This window comes from Pteropus alecto, unplaced genomic scaffold (genome assembly GCF_000325575.1).
Source record: "Pteropus alecto unplaced genomic scaffold, ASM32557v1 scaffold20, whole genome shotgun sequence".
Taxonomy (NCBI): domain Eukaryota; kingdom Metazoa; phylum Chordata; class Mammalia; order Chiroptera; family Pteropodidae; genus Pteropus; species Pteropus alecto.
Genome location: NW_006436298.1, coordinates 6,222,847 through 6,237,723, shown reverse-complemented (window position 1 = coordinate 6,237,723; position 14,877 = coordinate 6,222,847). Strand labels below are relative to the sequence as shown.

At 40.8% G+C, this 14,877-nt stretch overlaps 1 protein-coding gene across 6 annotated transcripts in view; it reads right to left on the bottom strand.

The window, feature by feature from the left end:
* Window positions 1–14,877, bottom strand: part of PIK3R1 (phosphoinositide-3-kinase regulatory subunit 1) — an 85,471-nt gene that overhangs the window by 12,705 nt on the left and 57,889 nt on the right. For 5 of the 6 annotated variants that reach the window (XM_006913101.3, XM_025047776.1, XM_015590459.2 and 2 more), the window contains exons 5-7: window positions 9,346–9,477; window positions 8,342–8,543; window positions 8,075–8,154 (exon numbers count right to left, since the gene is read on the bottom strand). In XM_006913101.3, the coding sequence (XP_006913163.1) occupies window positions 8,075–8,154; window positions 8,342–8,543; window positions 9,346–9,477 (414 nt within the window). Of the gene's footprint in view, window positions 1–102; window positions 597–8,074; window positions 8,155–8,341; window positions 8,544–9,345; window positions 9,478–14,877 lie in introns of those variants that run through there. The other variant, XM_006913103.3, reaches the window with a different exon arrangement.

Here is a 14,877-nt window from a genome sequence, read left to right as displayed (position 1 = left end):
CACCGAAGTACATGGGGGGCGTGGGGGGGGTGAAGAAAAAAAAAAAAAAAGCCCGGGCAACAGCGAAGGGGCAGAGAAGTGCACAAATTAAAGGCGACTTACTTTGCAGGTTATGCATTTCAGCGGTTTCTCTTTCAATGCCTGTATCCGACAATTAAAAAAAAAAAAAAAATCCAAAAAGCTATTCTTCCAGAAACAGGGACCAGCCCCAGCGTCTCCCCCCACGGCTCCGGCGTGCGGTGCTCGCGCCCCGAGTGCGCGCAGGGGCGGGCGGCGCAAGACCCCAGGGACGGACCGGACGATCTCACGGCCCCAGCGGCGCCCTCACCGCCGGCTCCCCACGGAGAAAGCTGCAGGATGTCGGTACAGTACTGGGGAGGGAAAAGGCCCCGGCGCTCGCACGTCTCTCTTAGATAAAGATCGCGGCTTCATGATTAACTTGGGCAGGTTCAAATATTTGCTGAGCTAGGGATTTCGGGGAGGGGAGCCGAGCCCAAGTCAAAGTCAAAGTTGTCATCTGCTAACAAGTGGCCAATGCCAGCCCAACTCGCTCATTTTCGCCGAGGAAATGAGAAGGCCATTGTGCGGGGACCTAAAATAGTCTCTCTAACTGGCTGCGGCAGCGCACTCGCTGGCTCGCGGGGCTCAAGTGGCCACAGTGAAGCGAGGCACTATGCGCAGCCAAACACAGGAAGTGGCTGAGCTAGTTCAGCAAAAAATAGAATCAAAGCCTTGCTTGTAAAGGCCTGAACCTCTCCGAACAGCCCAGAACACCGTGCCTCACTCGTGTCCACCTCCTCCCACACACTAGCACAGTCAGCCCACAGGTGTAACAGGAAAGCCCTATGCAGCAGCTCGGCAGGGAACAGGTTTAAAAAATATTTTAACAGTCCTAGGGAAGATTATTCTAACTCTGCATGGATACTGTACTCCAAGAACATGTGAAGACTGAAAAAGAAAAAAACCCACTCTGTGGCTATTTTTATAAAGTCAATTTCAACTCTCGGCTTAAATGGCCATAGGACTTCGTAATAATTAAAAGGTGTCTCTATTAGGTCACATGGAGCAAAGGATGGGAAGGCAAGGAGAATGGAATAGTTTCTAGAGGATATCTGTCCTCTATTTAAGAAAGGTGCAACGAACCAGACTTAGGTCAAAATTTAAGTAGTTGCCAACTAAGAGAATTTCACTTGCATCAGCCCAGATTGCTTTACTGTTATTCCAAGAACCATAATGCAATGTAAAATCACAGAATCACTACCTTTAAAACCAGAAAGTAATTTAGAGATGACTTCAATTTTCTCATCTCTCTCTCTATCTTCTCTCTCTCTCTCACACACACACACACACATACACACACACACACTTCTGTGAAGTGGTTTGCACTAGGACCAGAACCCAGCCTTCTGTCTTTTCGTCCTAAACTTTCTCTCCACCCACTGGCCCTGTTCTTCACTTCCCTCTGCCAGAGAAAGTAAAAATTAACAAGTGAAACTGAAGTTAATTTCTTTTAAGCCACATGCCAAAAATTTCACACCTACAGCAAAACTGACTTTTTCTGTTTTCTATTTTTAGCTTATTTAAATTTAAAAAGCCACCTTCTAATTCTCTTTGAAGAAATATGGGTTCTGTCTATAATACACCCAGACTCTGTATGAAAAGGTGACCTAATGGTCACATGCAGGGATAAAGGAAGATCAAGGTGCTGATATAAAGTCCACAGGCAGGAACCAGCTTCAGAAGTACTTGCAATTTCTAGGAAGTGCTGCTAAACTCACAATGAAAATGATTGTACAAAATTTCCTTTGGTGTAAGTGAAATAATAATAATAATAATAATAATAACCACCACCACCACCACCACCACCACCACCACCGCGCCCCCCCCCCCTTTTCCAGCGGGGGAAAAAACAGTCCATAAGTGAATCTTTTAGCTCCTGCCAGCTGATTACAGGGACATATGGTTAGTTTAGGGAGTAAATACCCTTGCATCCTGAGCAGCATAATCTTGCCCTGTTTTAAAAAACAGTCTTTCTAATTCTAGAAACCTTGGAAACATCAGTCTCCCAAGCATACCTGTCTGGATGCACATGAAGTTTCATGTCAGAACCTTCTAAGATTAAAATGCTCTTTAGTCTAACAGTATATTTTCTGTTTCGGAAGGAGACTACCCACTGGAAAGCAGTACACTCTCTACTTACAGAAAGAAAGTCTTAAAATAGATTTGAAAACTTTGCTCCAATTTTTTCACAATAAGTACAATCATCTACCATAGAAGTTCTCTTATATTACTGAAAGTGTCAACTGAGTCTTTTCCCATTCAATTTCAGTCTTTGAAAAGTGATCTGTAAGACACATGCTCTTTATTAGCTTAGAAAGGGAGCCCTCTGCTGGTAGAAAGGATTAGTGACTTCTGCTTGGGAGAAAATCATCAACTTTCTTAATATTTCATTTATCTAACACTATGTCCAAAATTTCACACAAAATAAACATAATTATTCAACTGTAACTTTATATGATTCACTAACAAATAACTAATAAATCAAGTGCACAGATGTCATAACAACAGGAAATATTTTTCATGTGGTTGCTAAGCTCTTTTAAGAAACTTTGTAATTTAATTTCAGCATTTATCTGAGACCCAAAGACTCGGCCAGTGGAAGACTTACATACATAATCAAAAACTAACTTTATCCTTCTTGATTCTTCAAAACAATATGTCTTACTACTTTTCATTTCCCCAAAGTTCGATAAAACTCATTTCAGAAGCAAAAATGGGCCCTATTTTACTTCTCAACAGGTGTGATCCCCTAATCATCACTAAAATGTTTGAAAGTTATAGACTGAACCCTGTATCTCATCTGAAAGTCACCACCCGTGAATGTCCCACAACAACCTTTCATCCTATACAACTTCTTAAATGTTTTTTAAAAAAATGGCCACGAGAAAAAAATAAATAAATAAATGAACCAAAATCTTCGTTTATGGGTTAAAAAAAATGCCTCCCTTCATAATTTTAACTTAAGACAACTTAGGACAGAAGGGCTTTTCAGGATGATGCAAATTAATTACTCCACATCCAGTGCCCTTAATGAGTCTGCACTAAGAAAAATGTCCACTTGAATTCCAAAATAAACTCAGCTTTACATGTGCACAGAACTGACACACTCTACAAAGTACCTGAAAGGGTGTGCCCACTGCTTAGTGGAATAAAGAACTCCTGCCCTGTCATTTCCCTCTCAGAAGCTGTCCCTTGAAAGAGAAGGCAGCACTGTGAAAACAGAAGTAAAACTGAACTCAACCTACCAACATATGCACCCTGAACTATGTCTTTTTTTCAGAGCACAAATAAAACTTCCTACTTTTTTTGATATATAACCTCATAGAGCTTGCCTCTGCTTACTCCTAAATACATCTAAATACCCATCTAAATACATGCATTTTTTTTCGAGGTTTCATTTCTCACCTCTGAAACAACCCTCTAATGTTAGACCACATTTTAAACTCCGTAAAAAATAAATCAGAGAAAAGTAAAACTCTTTGAAAGTCATTTCCCTCTAGCTTAGTGCTTGCTTTAGTCTTGGTTGAAAACCAAGCCCAGAACATTTAAAACAAGATTTATGAATCAGGTTCTTTAGGATGAATGTTTTGCAATGCACCAGTGGTTAAAAATTAACTCTGACAGGTGTAGAAAGGCAGCGGGGAGAAAGAGTCATTTATTTTCCACTCTGGACTTCAAGGTGCAATATTAGACTTCAATTATGCTACATTAATGTTTCTGAAAATATCTGTGAAATCTGAAATATGTAAATATATGTATAATGGTTTTCATTCAAAGGCACCCAAGTCAAGTGGTCCTGTTTTTACCTTAGTTGCCCTACAGAAATCTACATTAGTTACCTACATATTAGTAGGGTAAACATAACACATGATGATTCAAGAAAACCTGCTGTTCAGCTTTAAATATTTTTAAAACTTTTAGTAACAAAGGGAACAGCACTTAATCTATGCTTAACCTTTCAAACCTTCGTTTCTCTCCACCTAGGGGAGAATCCTTATTTCTCTGGTTTGCTGGATGCATTGAAAGTGGGAAAGTTTATCAAAGAATAAAGAACAATTCATTTGGGTGATTATTATACTGTGCCTTGTTCTATGCTAGGAAGAGCTCAAAAGGAGAAGCTGCTTTTGTCCTTGAAAGATGTAGCTGAACGGATGAAACTGCCAGGAAGAACCATGGAATAGTTAAGGAGACGAGGGGCTTCAGGGCATAAATGTACTGCAGCAGTGACAACCTGTAAAAGCAGCAGGAGGACCACCTACTTAGGCACAGATGAAGTGAATGGCACCGTTTGGGGCTGCTGTGTACAGCTGTACATTTGTGTGCCGTGTAAAGGCACCTGGGCAAAGTGGCAGGAGGCGTGGACGCTAAAATCCAGGCTCCTCCACTCACCAAGCCACACAGAGAGGAACGGGCATCGTCCAAGGGCACCTTCCTCCCTCCAAGTGATGCTCCAACAGGGCATCAACTGCCCAGTGAGTGTTTCTTTTACATTTGCATTAAAGCTCCTCCTACAGGCTCCCAGAGGCCCAGCTCTGCTGGCAAGGTATGTGGGGTCAGTGGGGAGAATGGCCTCACAAGATTCCGACAGTACTCACCAGGAATAGTGAACTGAGGAGACAGAGCTGCAGAATGAGGCCAGCTCTGGCAAGGCCTTAAAAACTAGATTTGACACAACAGACAGTAGAGCCACATACTATAGTGTCATGAGCTGCCGTACTTATCACCTCATTTAATTCTCACAACCACCCCAGGAGAGAAGCATTATTCCCATTTTGCAGACTGGAAAAGTTTGGAAAGGCTGAGTTACTTGATGATGAACTTGGCAAGTAAGTAGCAAGAGTTGAGATTCAAACCCAGATCTATTTGACTCACATTGTTCTTTTCACTGTGCAACCAGAGGAGGGAGTGATTCGGAGCCTTATCCCGCAAGCTATAAAAATCGCATGTGGCTCTTTATGTGACCCAGAGGAGCAAATTTCACATATTTTTAGTTGATTACTTGCTGGAGACTTCAGAGGACTTTTTAACTGGATACGAAAAGCTCAAAACCCGGGCAGCAGGGGCAGCAGAGCAACAGGCTGGAGTGCGGGGCAGTCCTCCAGCAGACCCCGTTCGGGCACACGCAGGCTGGGTGGCACGGGTTGCAGCTCTCAAGCTCTACGGGCTTTAGTTCCTTCATGACCAAATGAAGAGCTGGACAATGCTTTCAACTCTGAGGTGCTGCTTTTTATGATACTGTCACTTAAAGTATTTACTGCTCTTTAATATCTGATAAAAACATCAAGCCATTGTTTTTGTACTTTGCAATTTATCTGGAATAAATCTTTGAAATTCCTTCAACTGAAATTCTATTTCTCCTTCCCTTATCCAAATTGTACCTATTATTCAAAGCCCATTTCAAGTCTTATTTTTTTTCTATGAGCCTTTTCTGTCTACTTCCTTACCCTAAAAAGTCATCAATCACATCCCTAAAATTCTTTTTGTACTTATAGTACACACCCTTCCTCCTAGTATTTAATTAGCTACTATGTGCTAATTAGATACTATGGGTCCTATTTGAATTGACACACTGCCTCAGTCATCATCGGTTTTGCCTATCATTTCAAGTTCTATCTGGTAAAAACTAGCGAAGATGTCTACCTGCCCCCTAATAGTCTTGCTCTCCCCTCCTACAAATATCCACGTATTTATTTCTATTCAAAATAATAAAGTTATTGCAAATAAATAAGTTATGACCATTTATGGGGTTGCATCAGTGTCGTGCTTCCAAAGTCTTCTGGTACTAGCACGTGCTGGGGCAATGACGGAAATGTCTGAGAAAATGTCACATTCCTACCAGGCCTAAGAAATAATTTCTCTAACCTTTCCTGAACATGGGTGTGTTCAGGATGAGGTGTTTTTCATGGGGTGGGTAGGATATTTTCACAAGCGAGAGACACTGAAGCATCCTTTTCATTCCAAGGGACCCACAGAATTTCCAGAACAGCTAAGAGGTATCACACACAGGGAAAAACGGTCCTAACTATGGTTTAAAATGACTTGGATTCAATTTTTTCGAAGAGCCTGCATGAATTCTGGGATGTTCTAGCGAATGTTCCAAGCTTTATCATTCTTCAACAGAGCTGATGGAACTAATCCACCTTTGAAACTGGCACACCAATTTCTTATAGACAAATATAGGTAGGATCTACGATATATCAAGCAGTTGTAAGTTTGCATTATGAAAATGGCTGCAGATAAATCTTTCCTTTGGCAGAATTAGGCTGAAACCGACAAAGATGGTTAACCCGTTTACACCAGTCAGACTCATTAAACTCTAGCACTGGTCCTACTACACCCCGTGTAGCAGAAATTCTCAAAAACTCTGTGATAAATTCATTTGTGGGTCTCAGTCACACCCCATCTGGCAGTTAGCTTCTGTGTCTCCCCTCACCAGAGGGGTAGCCGCTGAGAAGACCAGGACCACTGTGTAACCCTTCACCCCCCGCAGGGCCCAGCTCTTAGTCTGACAGATGGCCACATGAGTCAGGAGGAAGTGAAAGGTCGTGGCCTAGCCTTTGGCCCAGACTCCTGCTTTGTTCTTAGTAGCTGTCTTCCTTTCCCACCTGTGTGACTAGTCTAGGGGCGGTCATCAATGAATGGCTCTAGTGCCATGTTCCACACCTACCCTCCCCCCTCATCACGGGGTATTCTAACCCATCACTGCTCTCTTTCCTGCTGATCCCAAAGGCGGCCTCTGAATACCAGCACAGAGCTCCAACATTCATTAACAAATGATCCCAGCAGTCACAGGAGGTGAAACTTCGGGCCGCCCCCTGGACTAAAGTCCCAGGCCGTACCTGTCGATAGACTTCTGTGATGCAGTTTACCTATAATTCAGGGTCTCCCTGATGAACATCTTGCTTGCTGTGATGTGGAACACTTGGATCACTTCATGCACGCGTACCTTATATACCACCTCTCCTGCCTCTCTCACCTCTGGATACCATATTTTGGGCCTGTCCACAGAAGCCCTTCCCAACACCTGCTCAATGTATCTCAACCCTACAGGTGGGTTTTCAGTGTAGGCCTTTGCCTCTCTCAGTCTGCCCCATTCAAATGCAAACAACCAAACCTGGCCATGGAACATCTGAAAAAGCACAACTTAAATGTTCACTGCATGACACGGATAACTGGGTCCCCATGCCTGCTCATACAGAGATAAATCTGGTAACTTGCATGAGTTACTGATCATAAACAATACATTTGTGATATTTTATTTAAATTCTGGGCATAAATTAAGACTAAAAGCAATACCTTTTATTGGTCCTAAGACTCCACTTACAAGATCCTAATCAGTACTGTAAATAGCAAGCCTCTATTTGCTTTTAACCAGTATATAACCAAAGTAAGGTTGTTTAGGCTTTCCACAGTAGAAGAAAAATACATCAGCTTAATTTAAATCCACTGCTAACATCGTCTACGTTTCCTGCTTTGTTAAATGGTTAGTTGAATGCCAGCCTACTTTCAAAGAAGTGTCTGGCTCGCTTTAACTTGCTGCAGTGAACACCCTGGTTTCATACTGCTTGCATTATTGAAAATGTTTATTTCAATAGACATTTCTCACCATACCTGCTTCCAAAAGACACATTCCCAAATACTTTAAATTATATAGTAATTATAAATCCCCTACTTTCTAAATATTAGAAAGAAAAAAATGTCAACTAAAATTTTTGTAACTCCAAAATTTATGTAACAACTAGAAGCATAAACGATGAGGGGAACAGGGGGCTCTCCCAAAAAGTCTCATCTAAAACTGAGATTATTTAAAATCCACAAATACTGAACTCTGGATAGTATTTACCATGTACACTACCACTCAGCTATTTTTTTCTTTAAATCACAAGATAACATTTTACTATGCATCTCAATTCTACCAGAAACTCATGTTATTTCAGATGAAGTCTAAAGCCACCATTTTTCAAGCTCTAAAAACTGAACAATGAAAGAATTTTAAACGTTCAAAAGGCATTACCTGGTGCAGGCTGTCGTTCACTCCATTCCGTTGAGATTAAAATTTCTATAATTTTTATGAGGTGTTCAGTATTCTCGGAGCTACCAGGAAAAAAAAAAAAAAGTTGTGTTAGAAACCTTTCCCCAAACAACAAACTCATTTTCATTTATACGCATTCAAGTGTACACATGCGTCTGTGAACTTGCATCTTTAGAATAAGTTTAATGACCAATCAACCTTGGACTAGCTTCATCCCCACAAAATACATGTTTCTCCCCTTTCACTTACCTGGCTGCTGGGAACCTGAAAAGCAGAGGGCTGAAAAGTTCGGAGAGGACTCTTGCAGTCAAAAGATTTTTGCTGGAGGTTTGGGAGAGCTTGAAGAAATGTTTTAGCAAATACTGAAGTGTAAGCCAATACTGATGAGGTATGTTAGGTGACCTAATGAGCTTCTTCAACAGCTGGATATAGTCTTCGGAGCTTTGTACTTCTACAAGTTAGAAAGAAAAAAGAATAAGAGACTGTTTCTAGGTATCAGTGAATAAACACCTAGAAATTTTCTGTTCTTCTAGCTGTAGGAGTCATTTAAAACAAAGTCATCAGAAGAAGCAGACAGTACATTTGTTCTTCTCACTAGAAAAGGCATTGTGAGAAAGTAGAAATTTCAAGTCAAATGGAAATGCAAGAAACTCTTGGTGTAAAAAACCACAAGAGGTTCAGGGCGTGCTGGCAGAAATCTGCCCTCTGTCGAGCAGCTGCGAGTGTGATTGGCTAATTCAGAGGAGCAGCAGATAAGTATCACAGGTTTTAACTTTGAAGGTTACAAACCACAATTTCCTGTCCCCAAAGCACTTTAACTGAGCATTAGCTCCTAAAACTGACAGTCCTCTTCCCTCAACACTTTTGTAAGGGCCACGTGAAGGAGATGATAAGAACATCCCCAGTCACGGGTCCTAGCCTCGGTTCCCTAAACCCAGTGGTGGTACATGGAACACTATGGCCTTCACTGATGCAGTGAACTCTATTGATACTGATAAAGGTTAACAATTAGCCATCTTGACATGTGGACAGCCTTCCTAAGCAAACGAGAATCTGGGTCTTCTATTGGATGCCCTGGTAATGGAGGGAAGTTGTGCTGGTCAGGGCGATGGTGGTGAGTGGGGGAAAGGATGGCAGGTTCGACGAAATATCTTCTAAAACTTCTCTCTTTATATGCGACACTTCATAGTTTTGCATATAACTATCCACATCTCAATATATGTTCAATAAGGTTCTCAGAAGAGAAAACAAACCTTGGGCTAAAGAAATCATTTCATTGTAAACAGCTACTGGAATGACAGGGTTTGGTAAGTCCAGGAGATAGCGTTTGAAAGCGTCTGCTAAAACTTGAACATCGATTGTTTCCAAGTCCACGGAGGCGGCATCTACGATAGAAACATTAAAAAAACTATTTCAGACATTTTATACATGGGTCGGGCCAATTTTCTGAACGTGTGACTTATATGTGACACATGAAAAGAAGCAAAGAAGATGAATATGAGATACTTGAGTAAGTATTAGCAGGGTTTCTCACAGAGGTTGCTCCTGGCATTTCGAATAGAACAATTTTTCTTTGTGTAGGTCTCTCCCCAATGCTGTAAGCATGTTCCTAGACTTTCAGACAACAAAAAGTAGTTGTCCCCCCACAATTCATAAGTGGAAGCCCTAAATCTCAGTACCTCAGAATGTAACTGTATTTGGAGACAGGGCCTTTAAAGAGGTGGTTAAGTTAAAATGAGGCCCTTAGGGTGGGCCCTTATCCAATTCAACTGGTATCCTTACAAGAAGAGGAAATTTGGACATAATAAGAGATATCCGAGGTGCATGCACAGAAGAAATGTGATGTGAGGACATAGAAGGCGGCCATCTGTAAGCCAAGAAGGGGGCCCTCAGGAGAAACCAAACCTGCCTTGATCGGGGACTTCTAGCCTCGAGAACACTGAAAAAATTGGTTTCTATTTTTTAAGCCACCCAGTCTGTGGGATTTTGTTACGGCAGCCCTAGCAAACTAATATAGCCCTGGAAAACATTTCCGGATACCTTCTGGAGGGTGGTTCTGCCCTGATGAAGAAAAGTTCTGCCTAGGGATGGTTAATCATATAATAAATGCTTCCTAAAACCTCAACAGGAAAACATGAAATGCAAATCCATAGATTTCCTAAAATCTGAGTTGCTAGATACTGCATCTCAGAATTAATATAAATTGAATCCAACAGAGTGACTAATTAAAGAATCAAATATAGAATTTTAGCAGCCGATCTAAAAAATATCCATAAAAATAATTTCAAATCTTTAGAATGTTTCCCCCTAATGCTGACAGGGTATTCTGATTCGGGTATTACTAATCTAAGCTGTGTCCACCGAACTATCTCAGAAGAATGATGAGCATATCTGTCCAGTAAATCCTTCAGCTGGAGAAGCGGTCAGGCAATTCAATGAGGAGGTGATATGAATCAAATCAGAGCCACTCTCTGAGTACTTGGGAGAGAGAAATGCACAGTACTCGGCAAAAAGAAGAGATACTGGGGGCAGGGATGCCCACAGGCCTCGAGCAACGAGGTATCCGGCTGCTGCTGAAGGATGCTCACCAGCGACTTGAAGGTTAACCTGAGGAGAATTACCTGGAGACTTGGGAACCCAGAGAAGAAAAGGTGAGCTGATGAACAAAATGTTTCATTATTAAACAGCTTTATTAACTGTGGTGTAAAAAATGAGTTGGAAAGGAAAGCTGCTGGAAGTAAAGCTAACACTTGGTAATTTGAATTCTAATACAGCTAGAAATATCAAGAACTAACATAACTTGGTGACTGACTGGATGGGGTTGTGGCCTAGGAGAGAACGAGAAAGAATCAAAGCTGACTCCAGGGTGTTTGAGCACAAGTAGGAGATGGTGGAATCCTGGAAACTGTGAAGCAAGTGTGATTTTATAAATCACTCCAGGTTGAGCCTGAAGCTACGAGAGTTCCTTGGACACATCCTAATAATCCAAACTTGCCCCACTAACTAGGCGATTACTGGGAAAGGTAAACACCGTAAAGCTCAGAAAAGGCTGTCTCACAGAAAATGTGGATAGGTTAGTTTGAGGAAATGAATGATTAAACTTAAAAGGTGGAGGAAGAGGCAAGGGTTAAATCACTGAAATGTCATACAAAGAACTAACCAGAGACATATCACATCTCTGGTAAGCACAGGAAAAGGCAACACTAGGTCTTTGCATAAGGGATCCACCTTGAAAGTAACGCGACTGCTAGCGGGATGGCAAACGTGTGTGCACCGCCACAGGAACACCCCACAGCCCCTGCCTGCTGGGCAAGCTGCTGCCCCTGCACGCTTTGCTGCTGTATGCTTCACGTACTACGTCTTTTGTGTGTGTGTGTGTGTGTGTGTGTGTGTGTGTGTGAAGTCCTGTAGTTTTTTTTTTAATATTTCATATATTTACACATTTTTTTCAATTACAGTTGATATTCAGTATTATTTTATATTAGTTTCAAGAGCACGGCATAGTGCATATACTATGTCACTTTGCCAGCAAATTAGTGCTACTTAATTTGCTCATCCTAAAAAAGGTGAAAAACCATTCAGTGATGGGGTATAAACATTAAAACATTAAATATTCCACATGTCCCTCCCTCAGGCAGGGTTTCTGTGCCAGGGCAGAGCTGATGAGCCACACCTCACCTCTATCGTGACACTCCCAGACAGTACACTAACGACGTGTCTCCCCACTAGACTGAGAGTACTTTAGTGGCCCAGACTGTGGCTCTTACGTGCTCCTCTCACTTCCCCCAGTCTCCAGCACTTATCTTGTGTCTGTTAAATGTTTGTGGACTGAACTATAAACACTCTTTAGAGGAGGGTTTTGGTGAATTAATATTACTCTAACACATGAGGTGTGTCTCAAAGAGCCTTTAGTGCCTTTGAATAAAATAACCTTATTTCAAGTCTTTGGATAAGTTTTGCATAAGCTCACTTTATATCAAACTCCACTGGACATAGTATTTGACATAGTATGTTCTATATATATATATTTAATTTAACTTCTAAAGCTTGGAGTTTCTGACTTCAAGTCCTGTGTCTCCTTTTTTCCATTAAAGCTCTTCCAAGAGCTATCCATGTCTGTCACGTGATGACTTTTGAAGCCAGCTAGGTGAGAGCTATACAACCTTTAGGTCTTGGGTGGGGGGATTTACATCCTCTTCTACCCCACTGAGTCTACTCATGACAGGTAACCAGGAAACTCTCCAACACTTTACCTCCAACTGGAAAGGCATCCCCTCAGCTGATCTCTATTTATATTAGTAGTTCTCAGTTCAAAATTCAGGGATTTGAATTTTTCTGCCCCACCCTAACCCCCACCAGGCATCTGGCAATGTCTGGAGACATTTTTTATTGTCATGCTTGGAAGACAATGGCATCTAGTGAGTAGAGGCCAGAGATGCTGCTAAACATCCTACAATGTACAGGACAGCCCCCATGACAAAAAATTATCCATCCTAAAATGTCAATAGTGCTGAGGTTGAAAAAGGCTGATTTTTACAAACTGCAATATAATTGACATATACCATTATACTAGTTTCAGGTGTACAACAAAATGATTTGATATTTGCATATATTGTGAAATGATCACCACAATGTCTAGTTAAAAAATTTTTTTCTTGTGATGAACTTTTTAAAAAAAGATCTGATTCAGGTTAAGGGAAACCAAAAACAATCAGGAGAAAATTCACACCATTAAAATTCAAATGAGATGAGAAAGAAATAATTCATTTTAGGGCAATATAATGAAAAAAAAAGACTTTTGGAGTCAGAACAATTTGGGTGTAAGTCACAGCTCTGCCATCAGCAGTAACTAATACTCATATCACAAAATTAATGTATGGATGAAATAAAATAACTTAGTATATGCTAAGAAAAGTGGGCTGCTCTCTTCCATGTCTGTCCTTTTCAGACACTGGTAATTTACAGGGTTGGTTAAAAAGATATTTTTTTAAGTATAAGTGACTTATCTCTGAGCTTCTTCCAGGATACTACAATATTTTTATGAATTGAGAGATCCTCAAGCTGAAAACAGTCCTGGAGAATACACTCCTAAATTTAGATAATGTTTACTTTTTTTTTTGCCACAAAATTCACTTTTATAGCACAGACTCCAAGTGAAACCAGTGTTCTACGTGTGTGTTTTGATCTCAAACGAGGAAAGAAAGCTGTCTGTCAAAATATATTGTTGACGTGAGTTTTGGTTATTTATTCCATCTCACAGGTGGTGTGAAGATTTTTTTAAAGCTAAACTGCATTGTTTTGCATTTGGTCACATTTAAAGACTCAACCACTATTTCTCAAATAGCTTCCATTTCATAGGTCTTTGATGTCTAAACATTTCCTTTGACTTTTAACATGATCAACTTGACCGATTTTTCTGACCAAAACATGTATTGCTATTTCAATTGGCTAAGGACAAAATTCAGTGTTTCCTTAACACCCAGTTAAAGCTGCTAATGCCAGTCAATGTCTGATGACGTACGGTGGGTAAGACAGGAGACACAGTGGTAAGAGGATGTGCTGTGTGTGTGCATGTGAGGCTGATTTCCACATACAACAGAAACAAAATGAAAGTTTAGAAACATTTTTAAAGCTTCAAACATTTGCGTGGTGCATTTTGAGTGAGATCATTGACTGATAAAGATCTAATCTCCTTTTTTCCTCTGAAACATCTTTTCTAAAAATTTTCATTAGCTGCCTCACTTTGAAGCTGCCTCATGCTTCAAATTTTCATTTATTAAATATCATGTGGGCATTCTTTGCACAATTACATGTTTGAAAGAAATTCTTCCAAAACTGGGTTTCACTCCATTTGGTTCAAACATTCATCAGTTAAAGTAATGTGAGGCAGAAAATTATTTTTCTAAAAAACAAAAAGTATTGGAAGGGAATGAAGGATCTGAGAGATTCTAGAAGTTGATATAGAAGATGACTTGCTGGAATGATTACAAGTAAATTTATTCACATTGGTATAGTTCTATTCTGTATGGCAAAGGAAGGAGGAGACAAATAATAAAGTAAGTCACCAGTTGGTTGAATTAATTGATGCCATTTAACCAATGTTGTGCTGCAGCTGGCTTGTACTCACTCACGAGGGCCAATTGTGCTCAATTCTGCCCAAGTTGGAGTTCAGTGATAACATGTTGGGAGCTTGAAATCGACCATGCTGGGAATAATCACATCACAGAAATGGGCAAATGTGGCAAACTAGAGCTCCACAGCCCTCATCCCAGAATTGGTTTACCAACATACCGTGGAATATAACAATACCATGATGCTACTTAATGTAAATATGGCAAGCAAGACAGAAAGGAAGGAAGCAAGACAGAAAGGAAGGAAAGGGAAAAAGATGGAAAGGGAAAAAGGGAAAAGGTCACAAGCGACATTTGGTAAATGACATAGACTTGTAAAATATTTTTTAAACTGATCCAGATGAATTAGATGTAGCCAACTGCAGGGTCAGAGAAAGATGGAAGATATTTGGAGCCAGAGAAATCCCAAGAGGCTGTTTCTTTCCTCTGCCATTCCGGCAGGACCCAGAGGCTCCTGGCTGTGATGGAGGCCAACAGGCCTGCAGGCGATGTGCACACACACCCCAGTTCGGGAGACAAACGTCAGAGGCCTGCACTATTACCTTAATAGGGCAGAGGGGGCTGTGCTTGCTTTCTGAGCTGCCTTCCAACTTAGAACATTGCATGGTTAAGTTCAAGTTTTGTGTGCTTTACCTGAAACAGAAGGTAAGAACT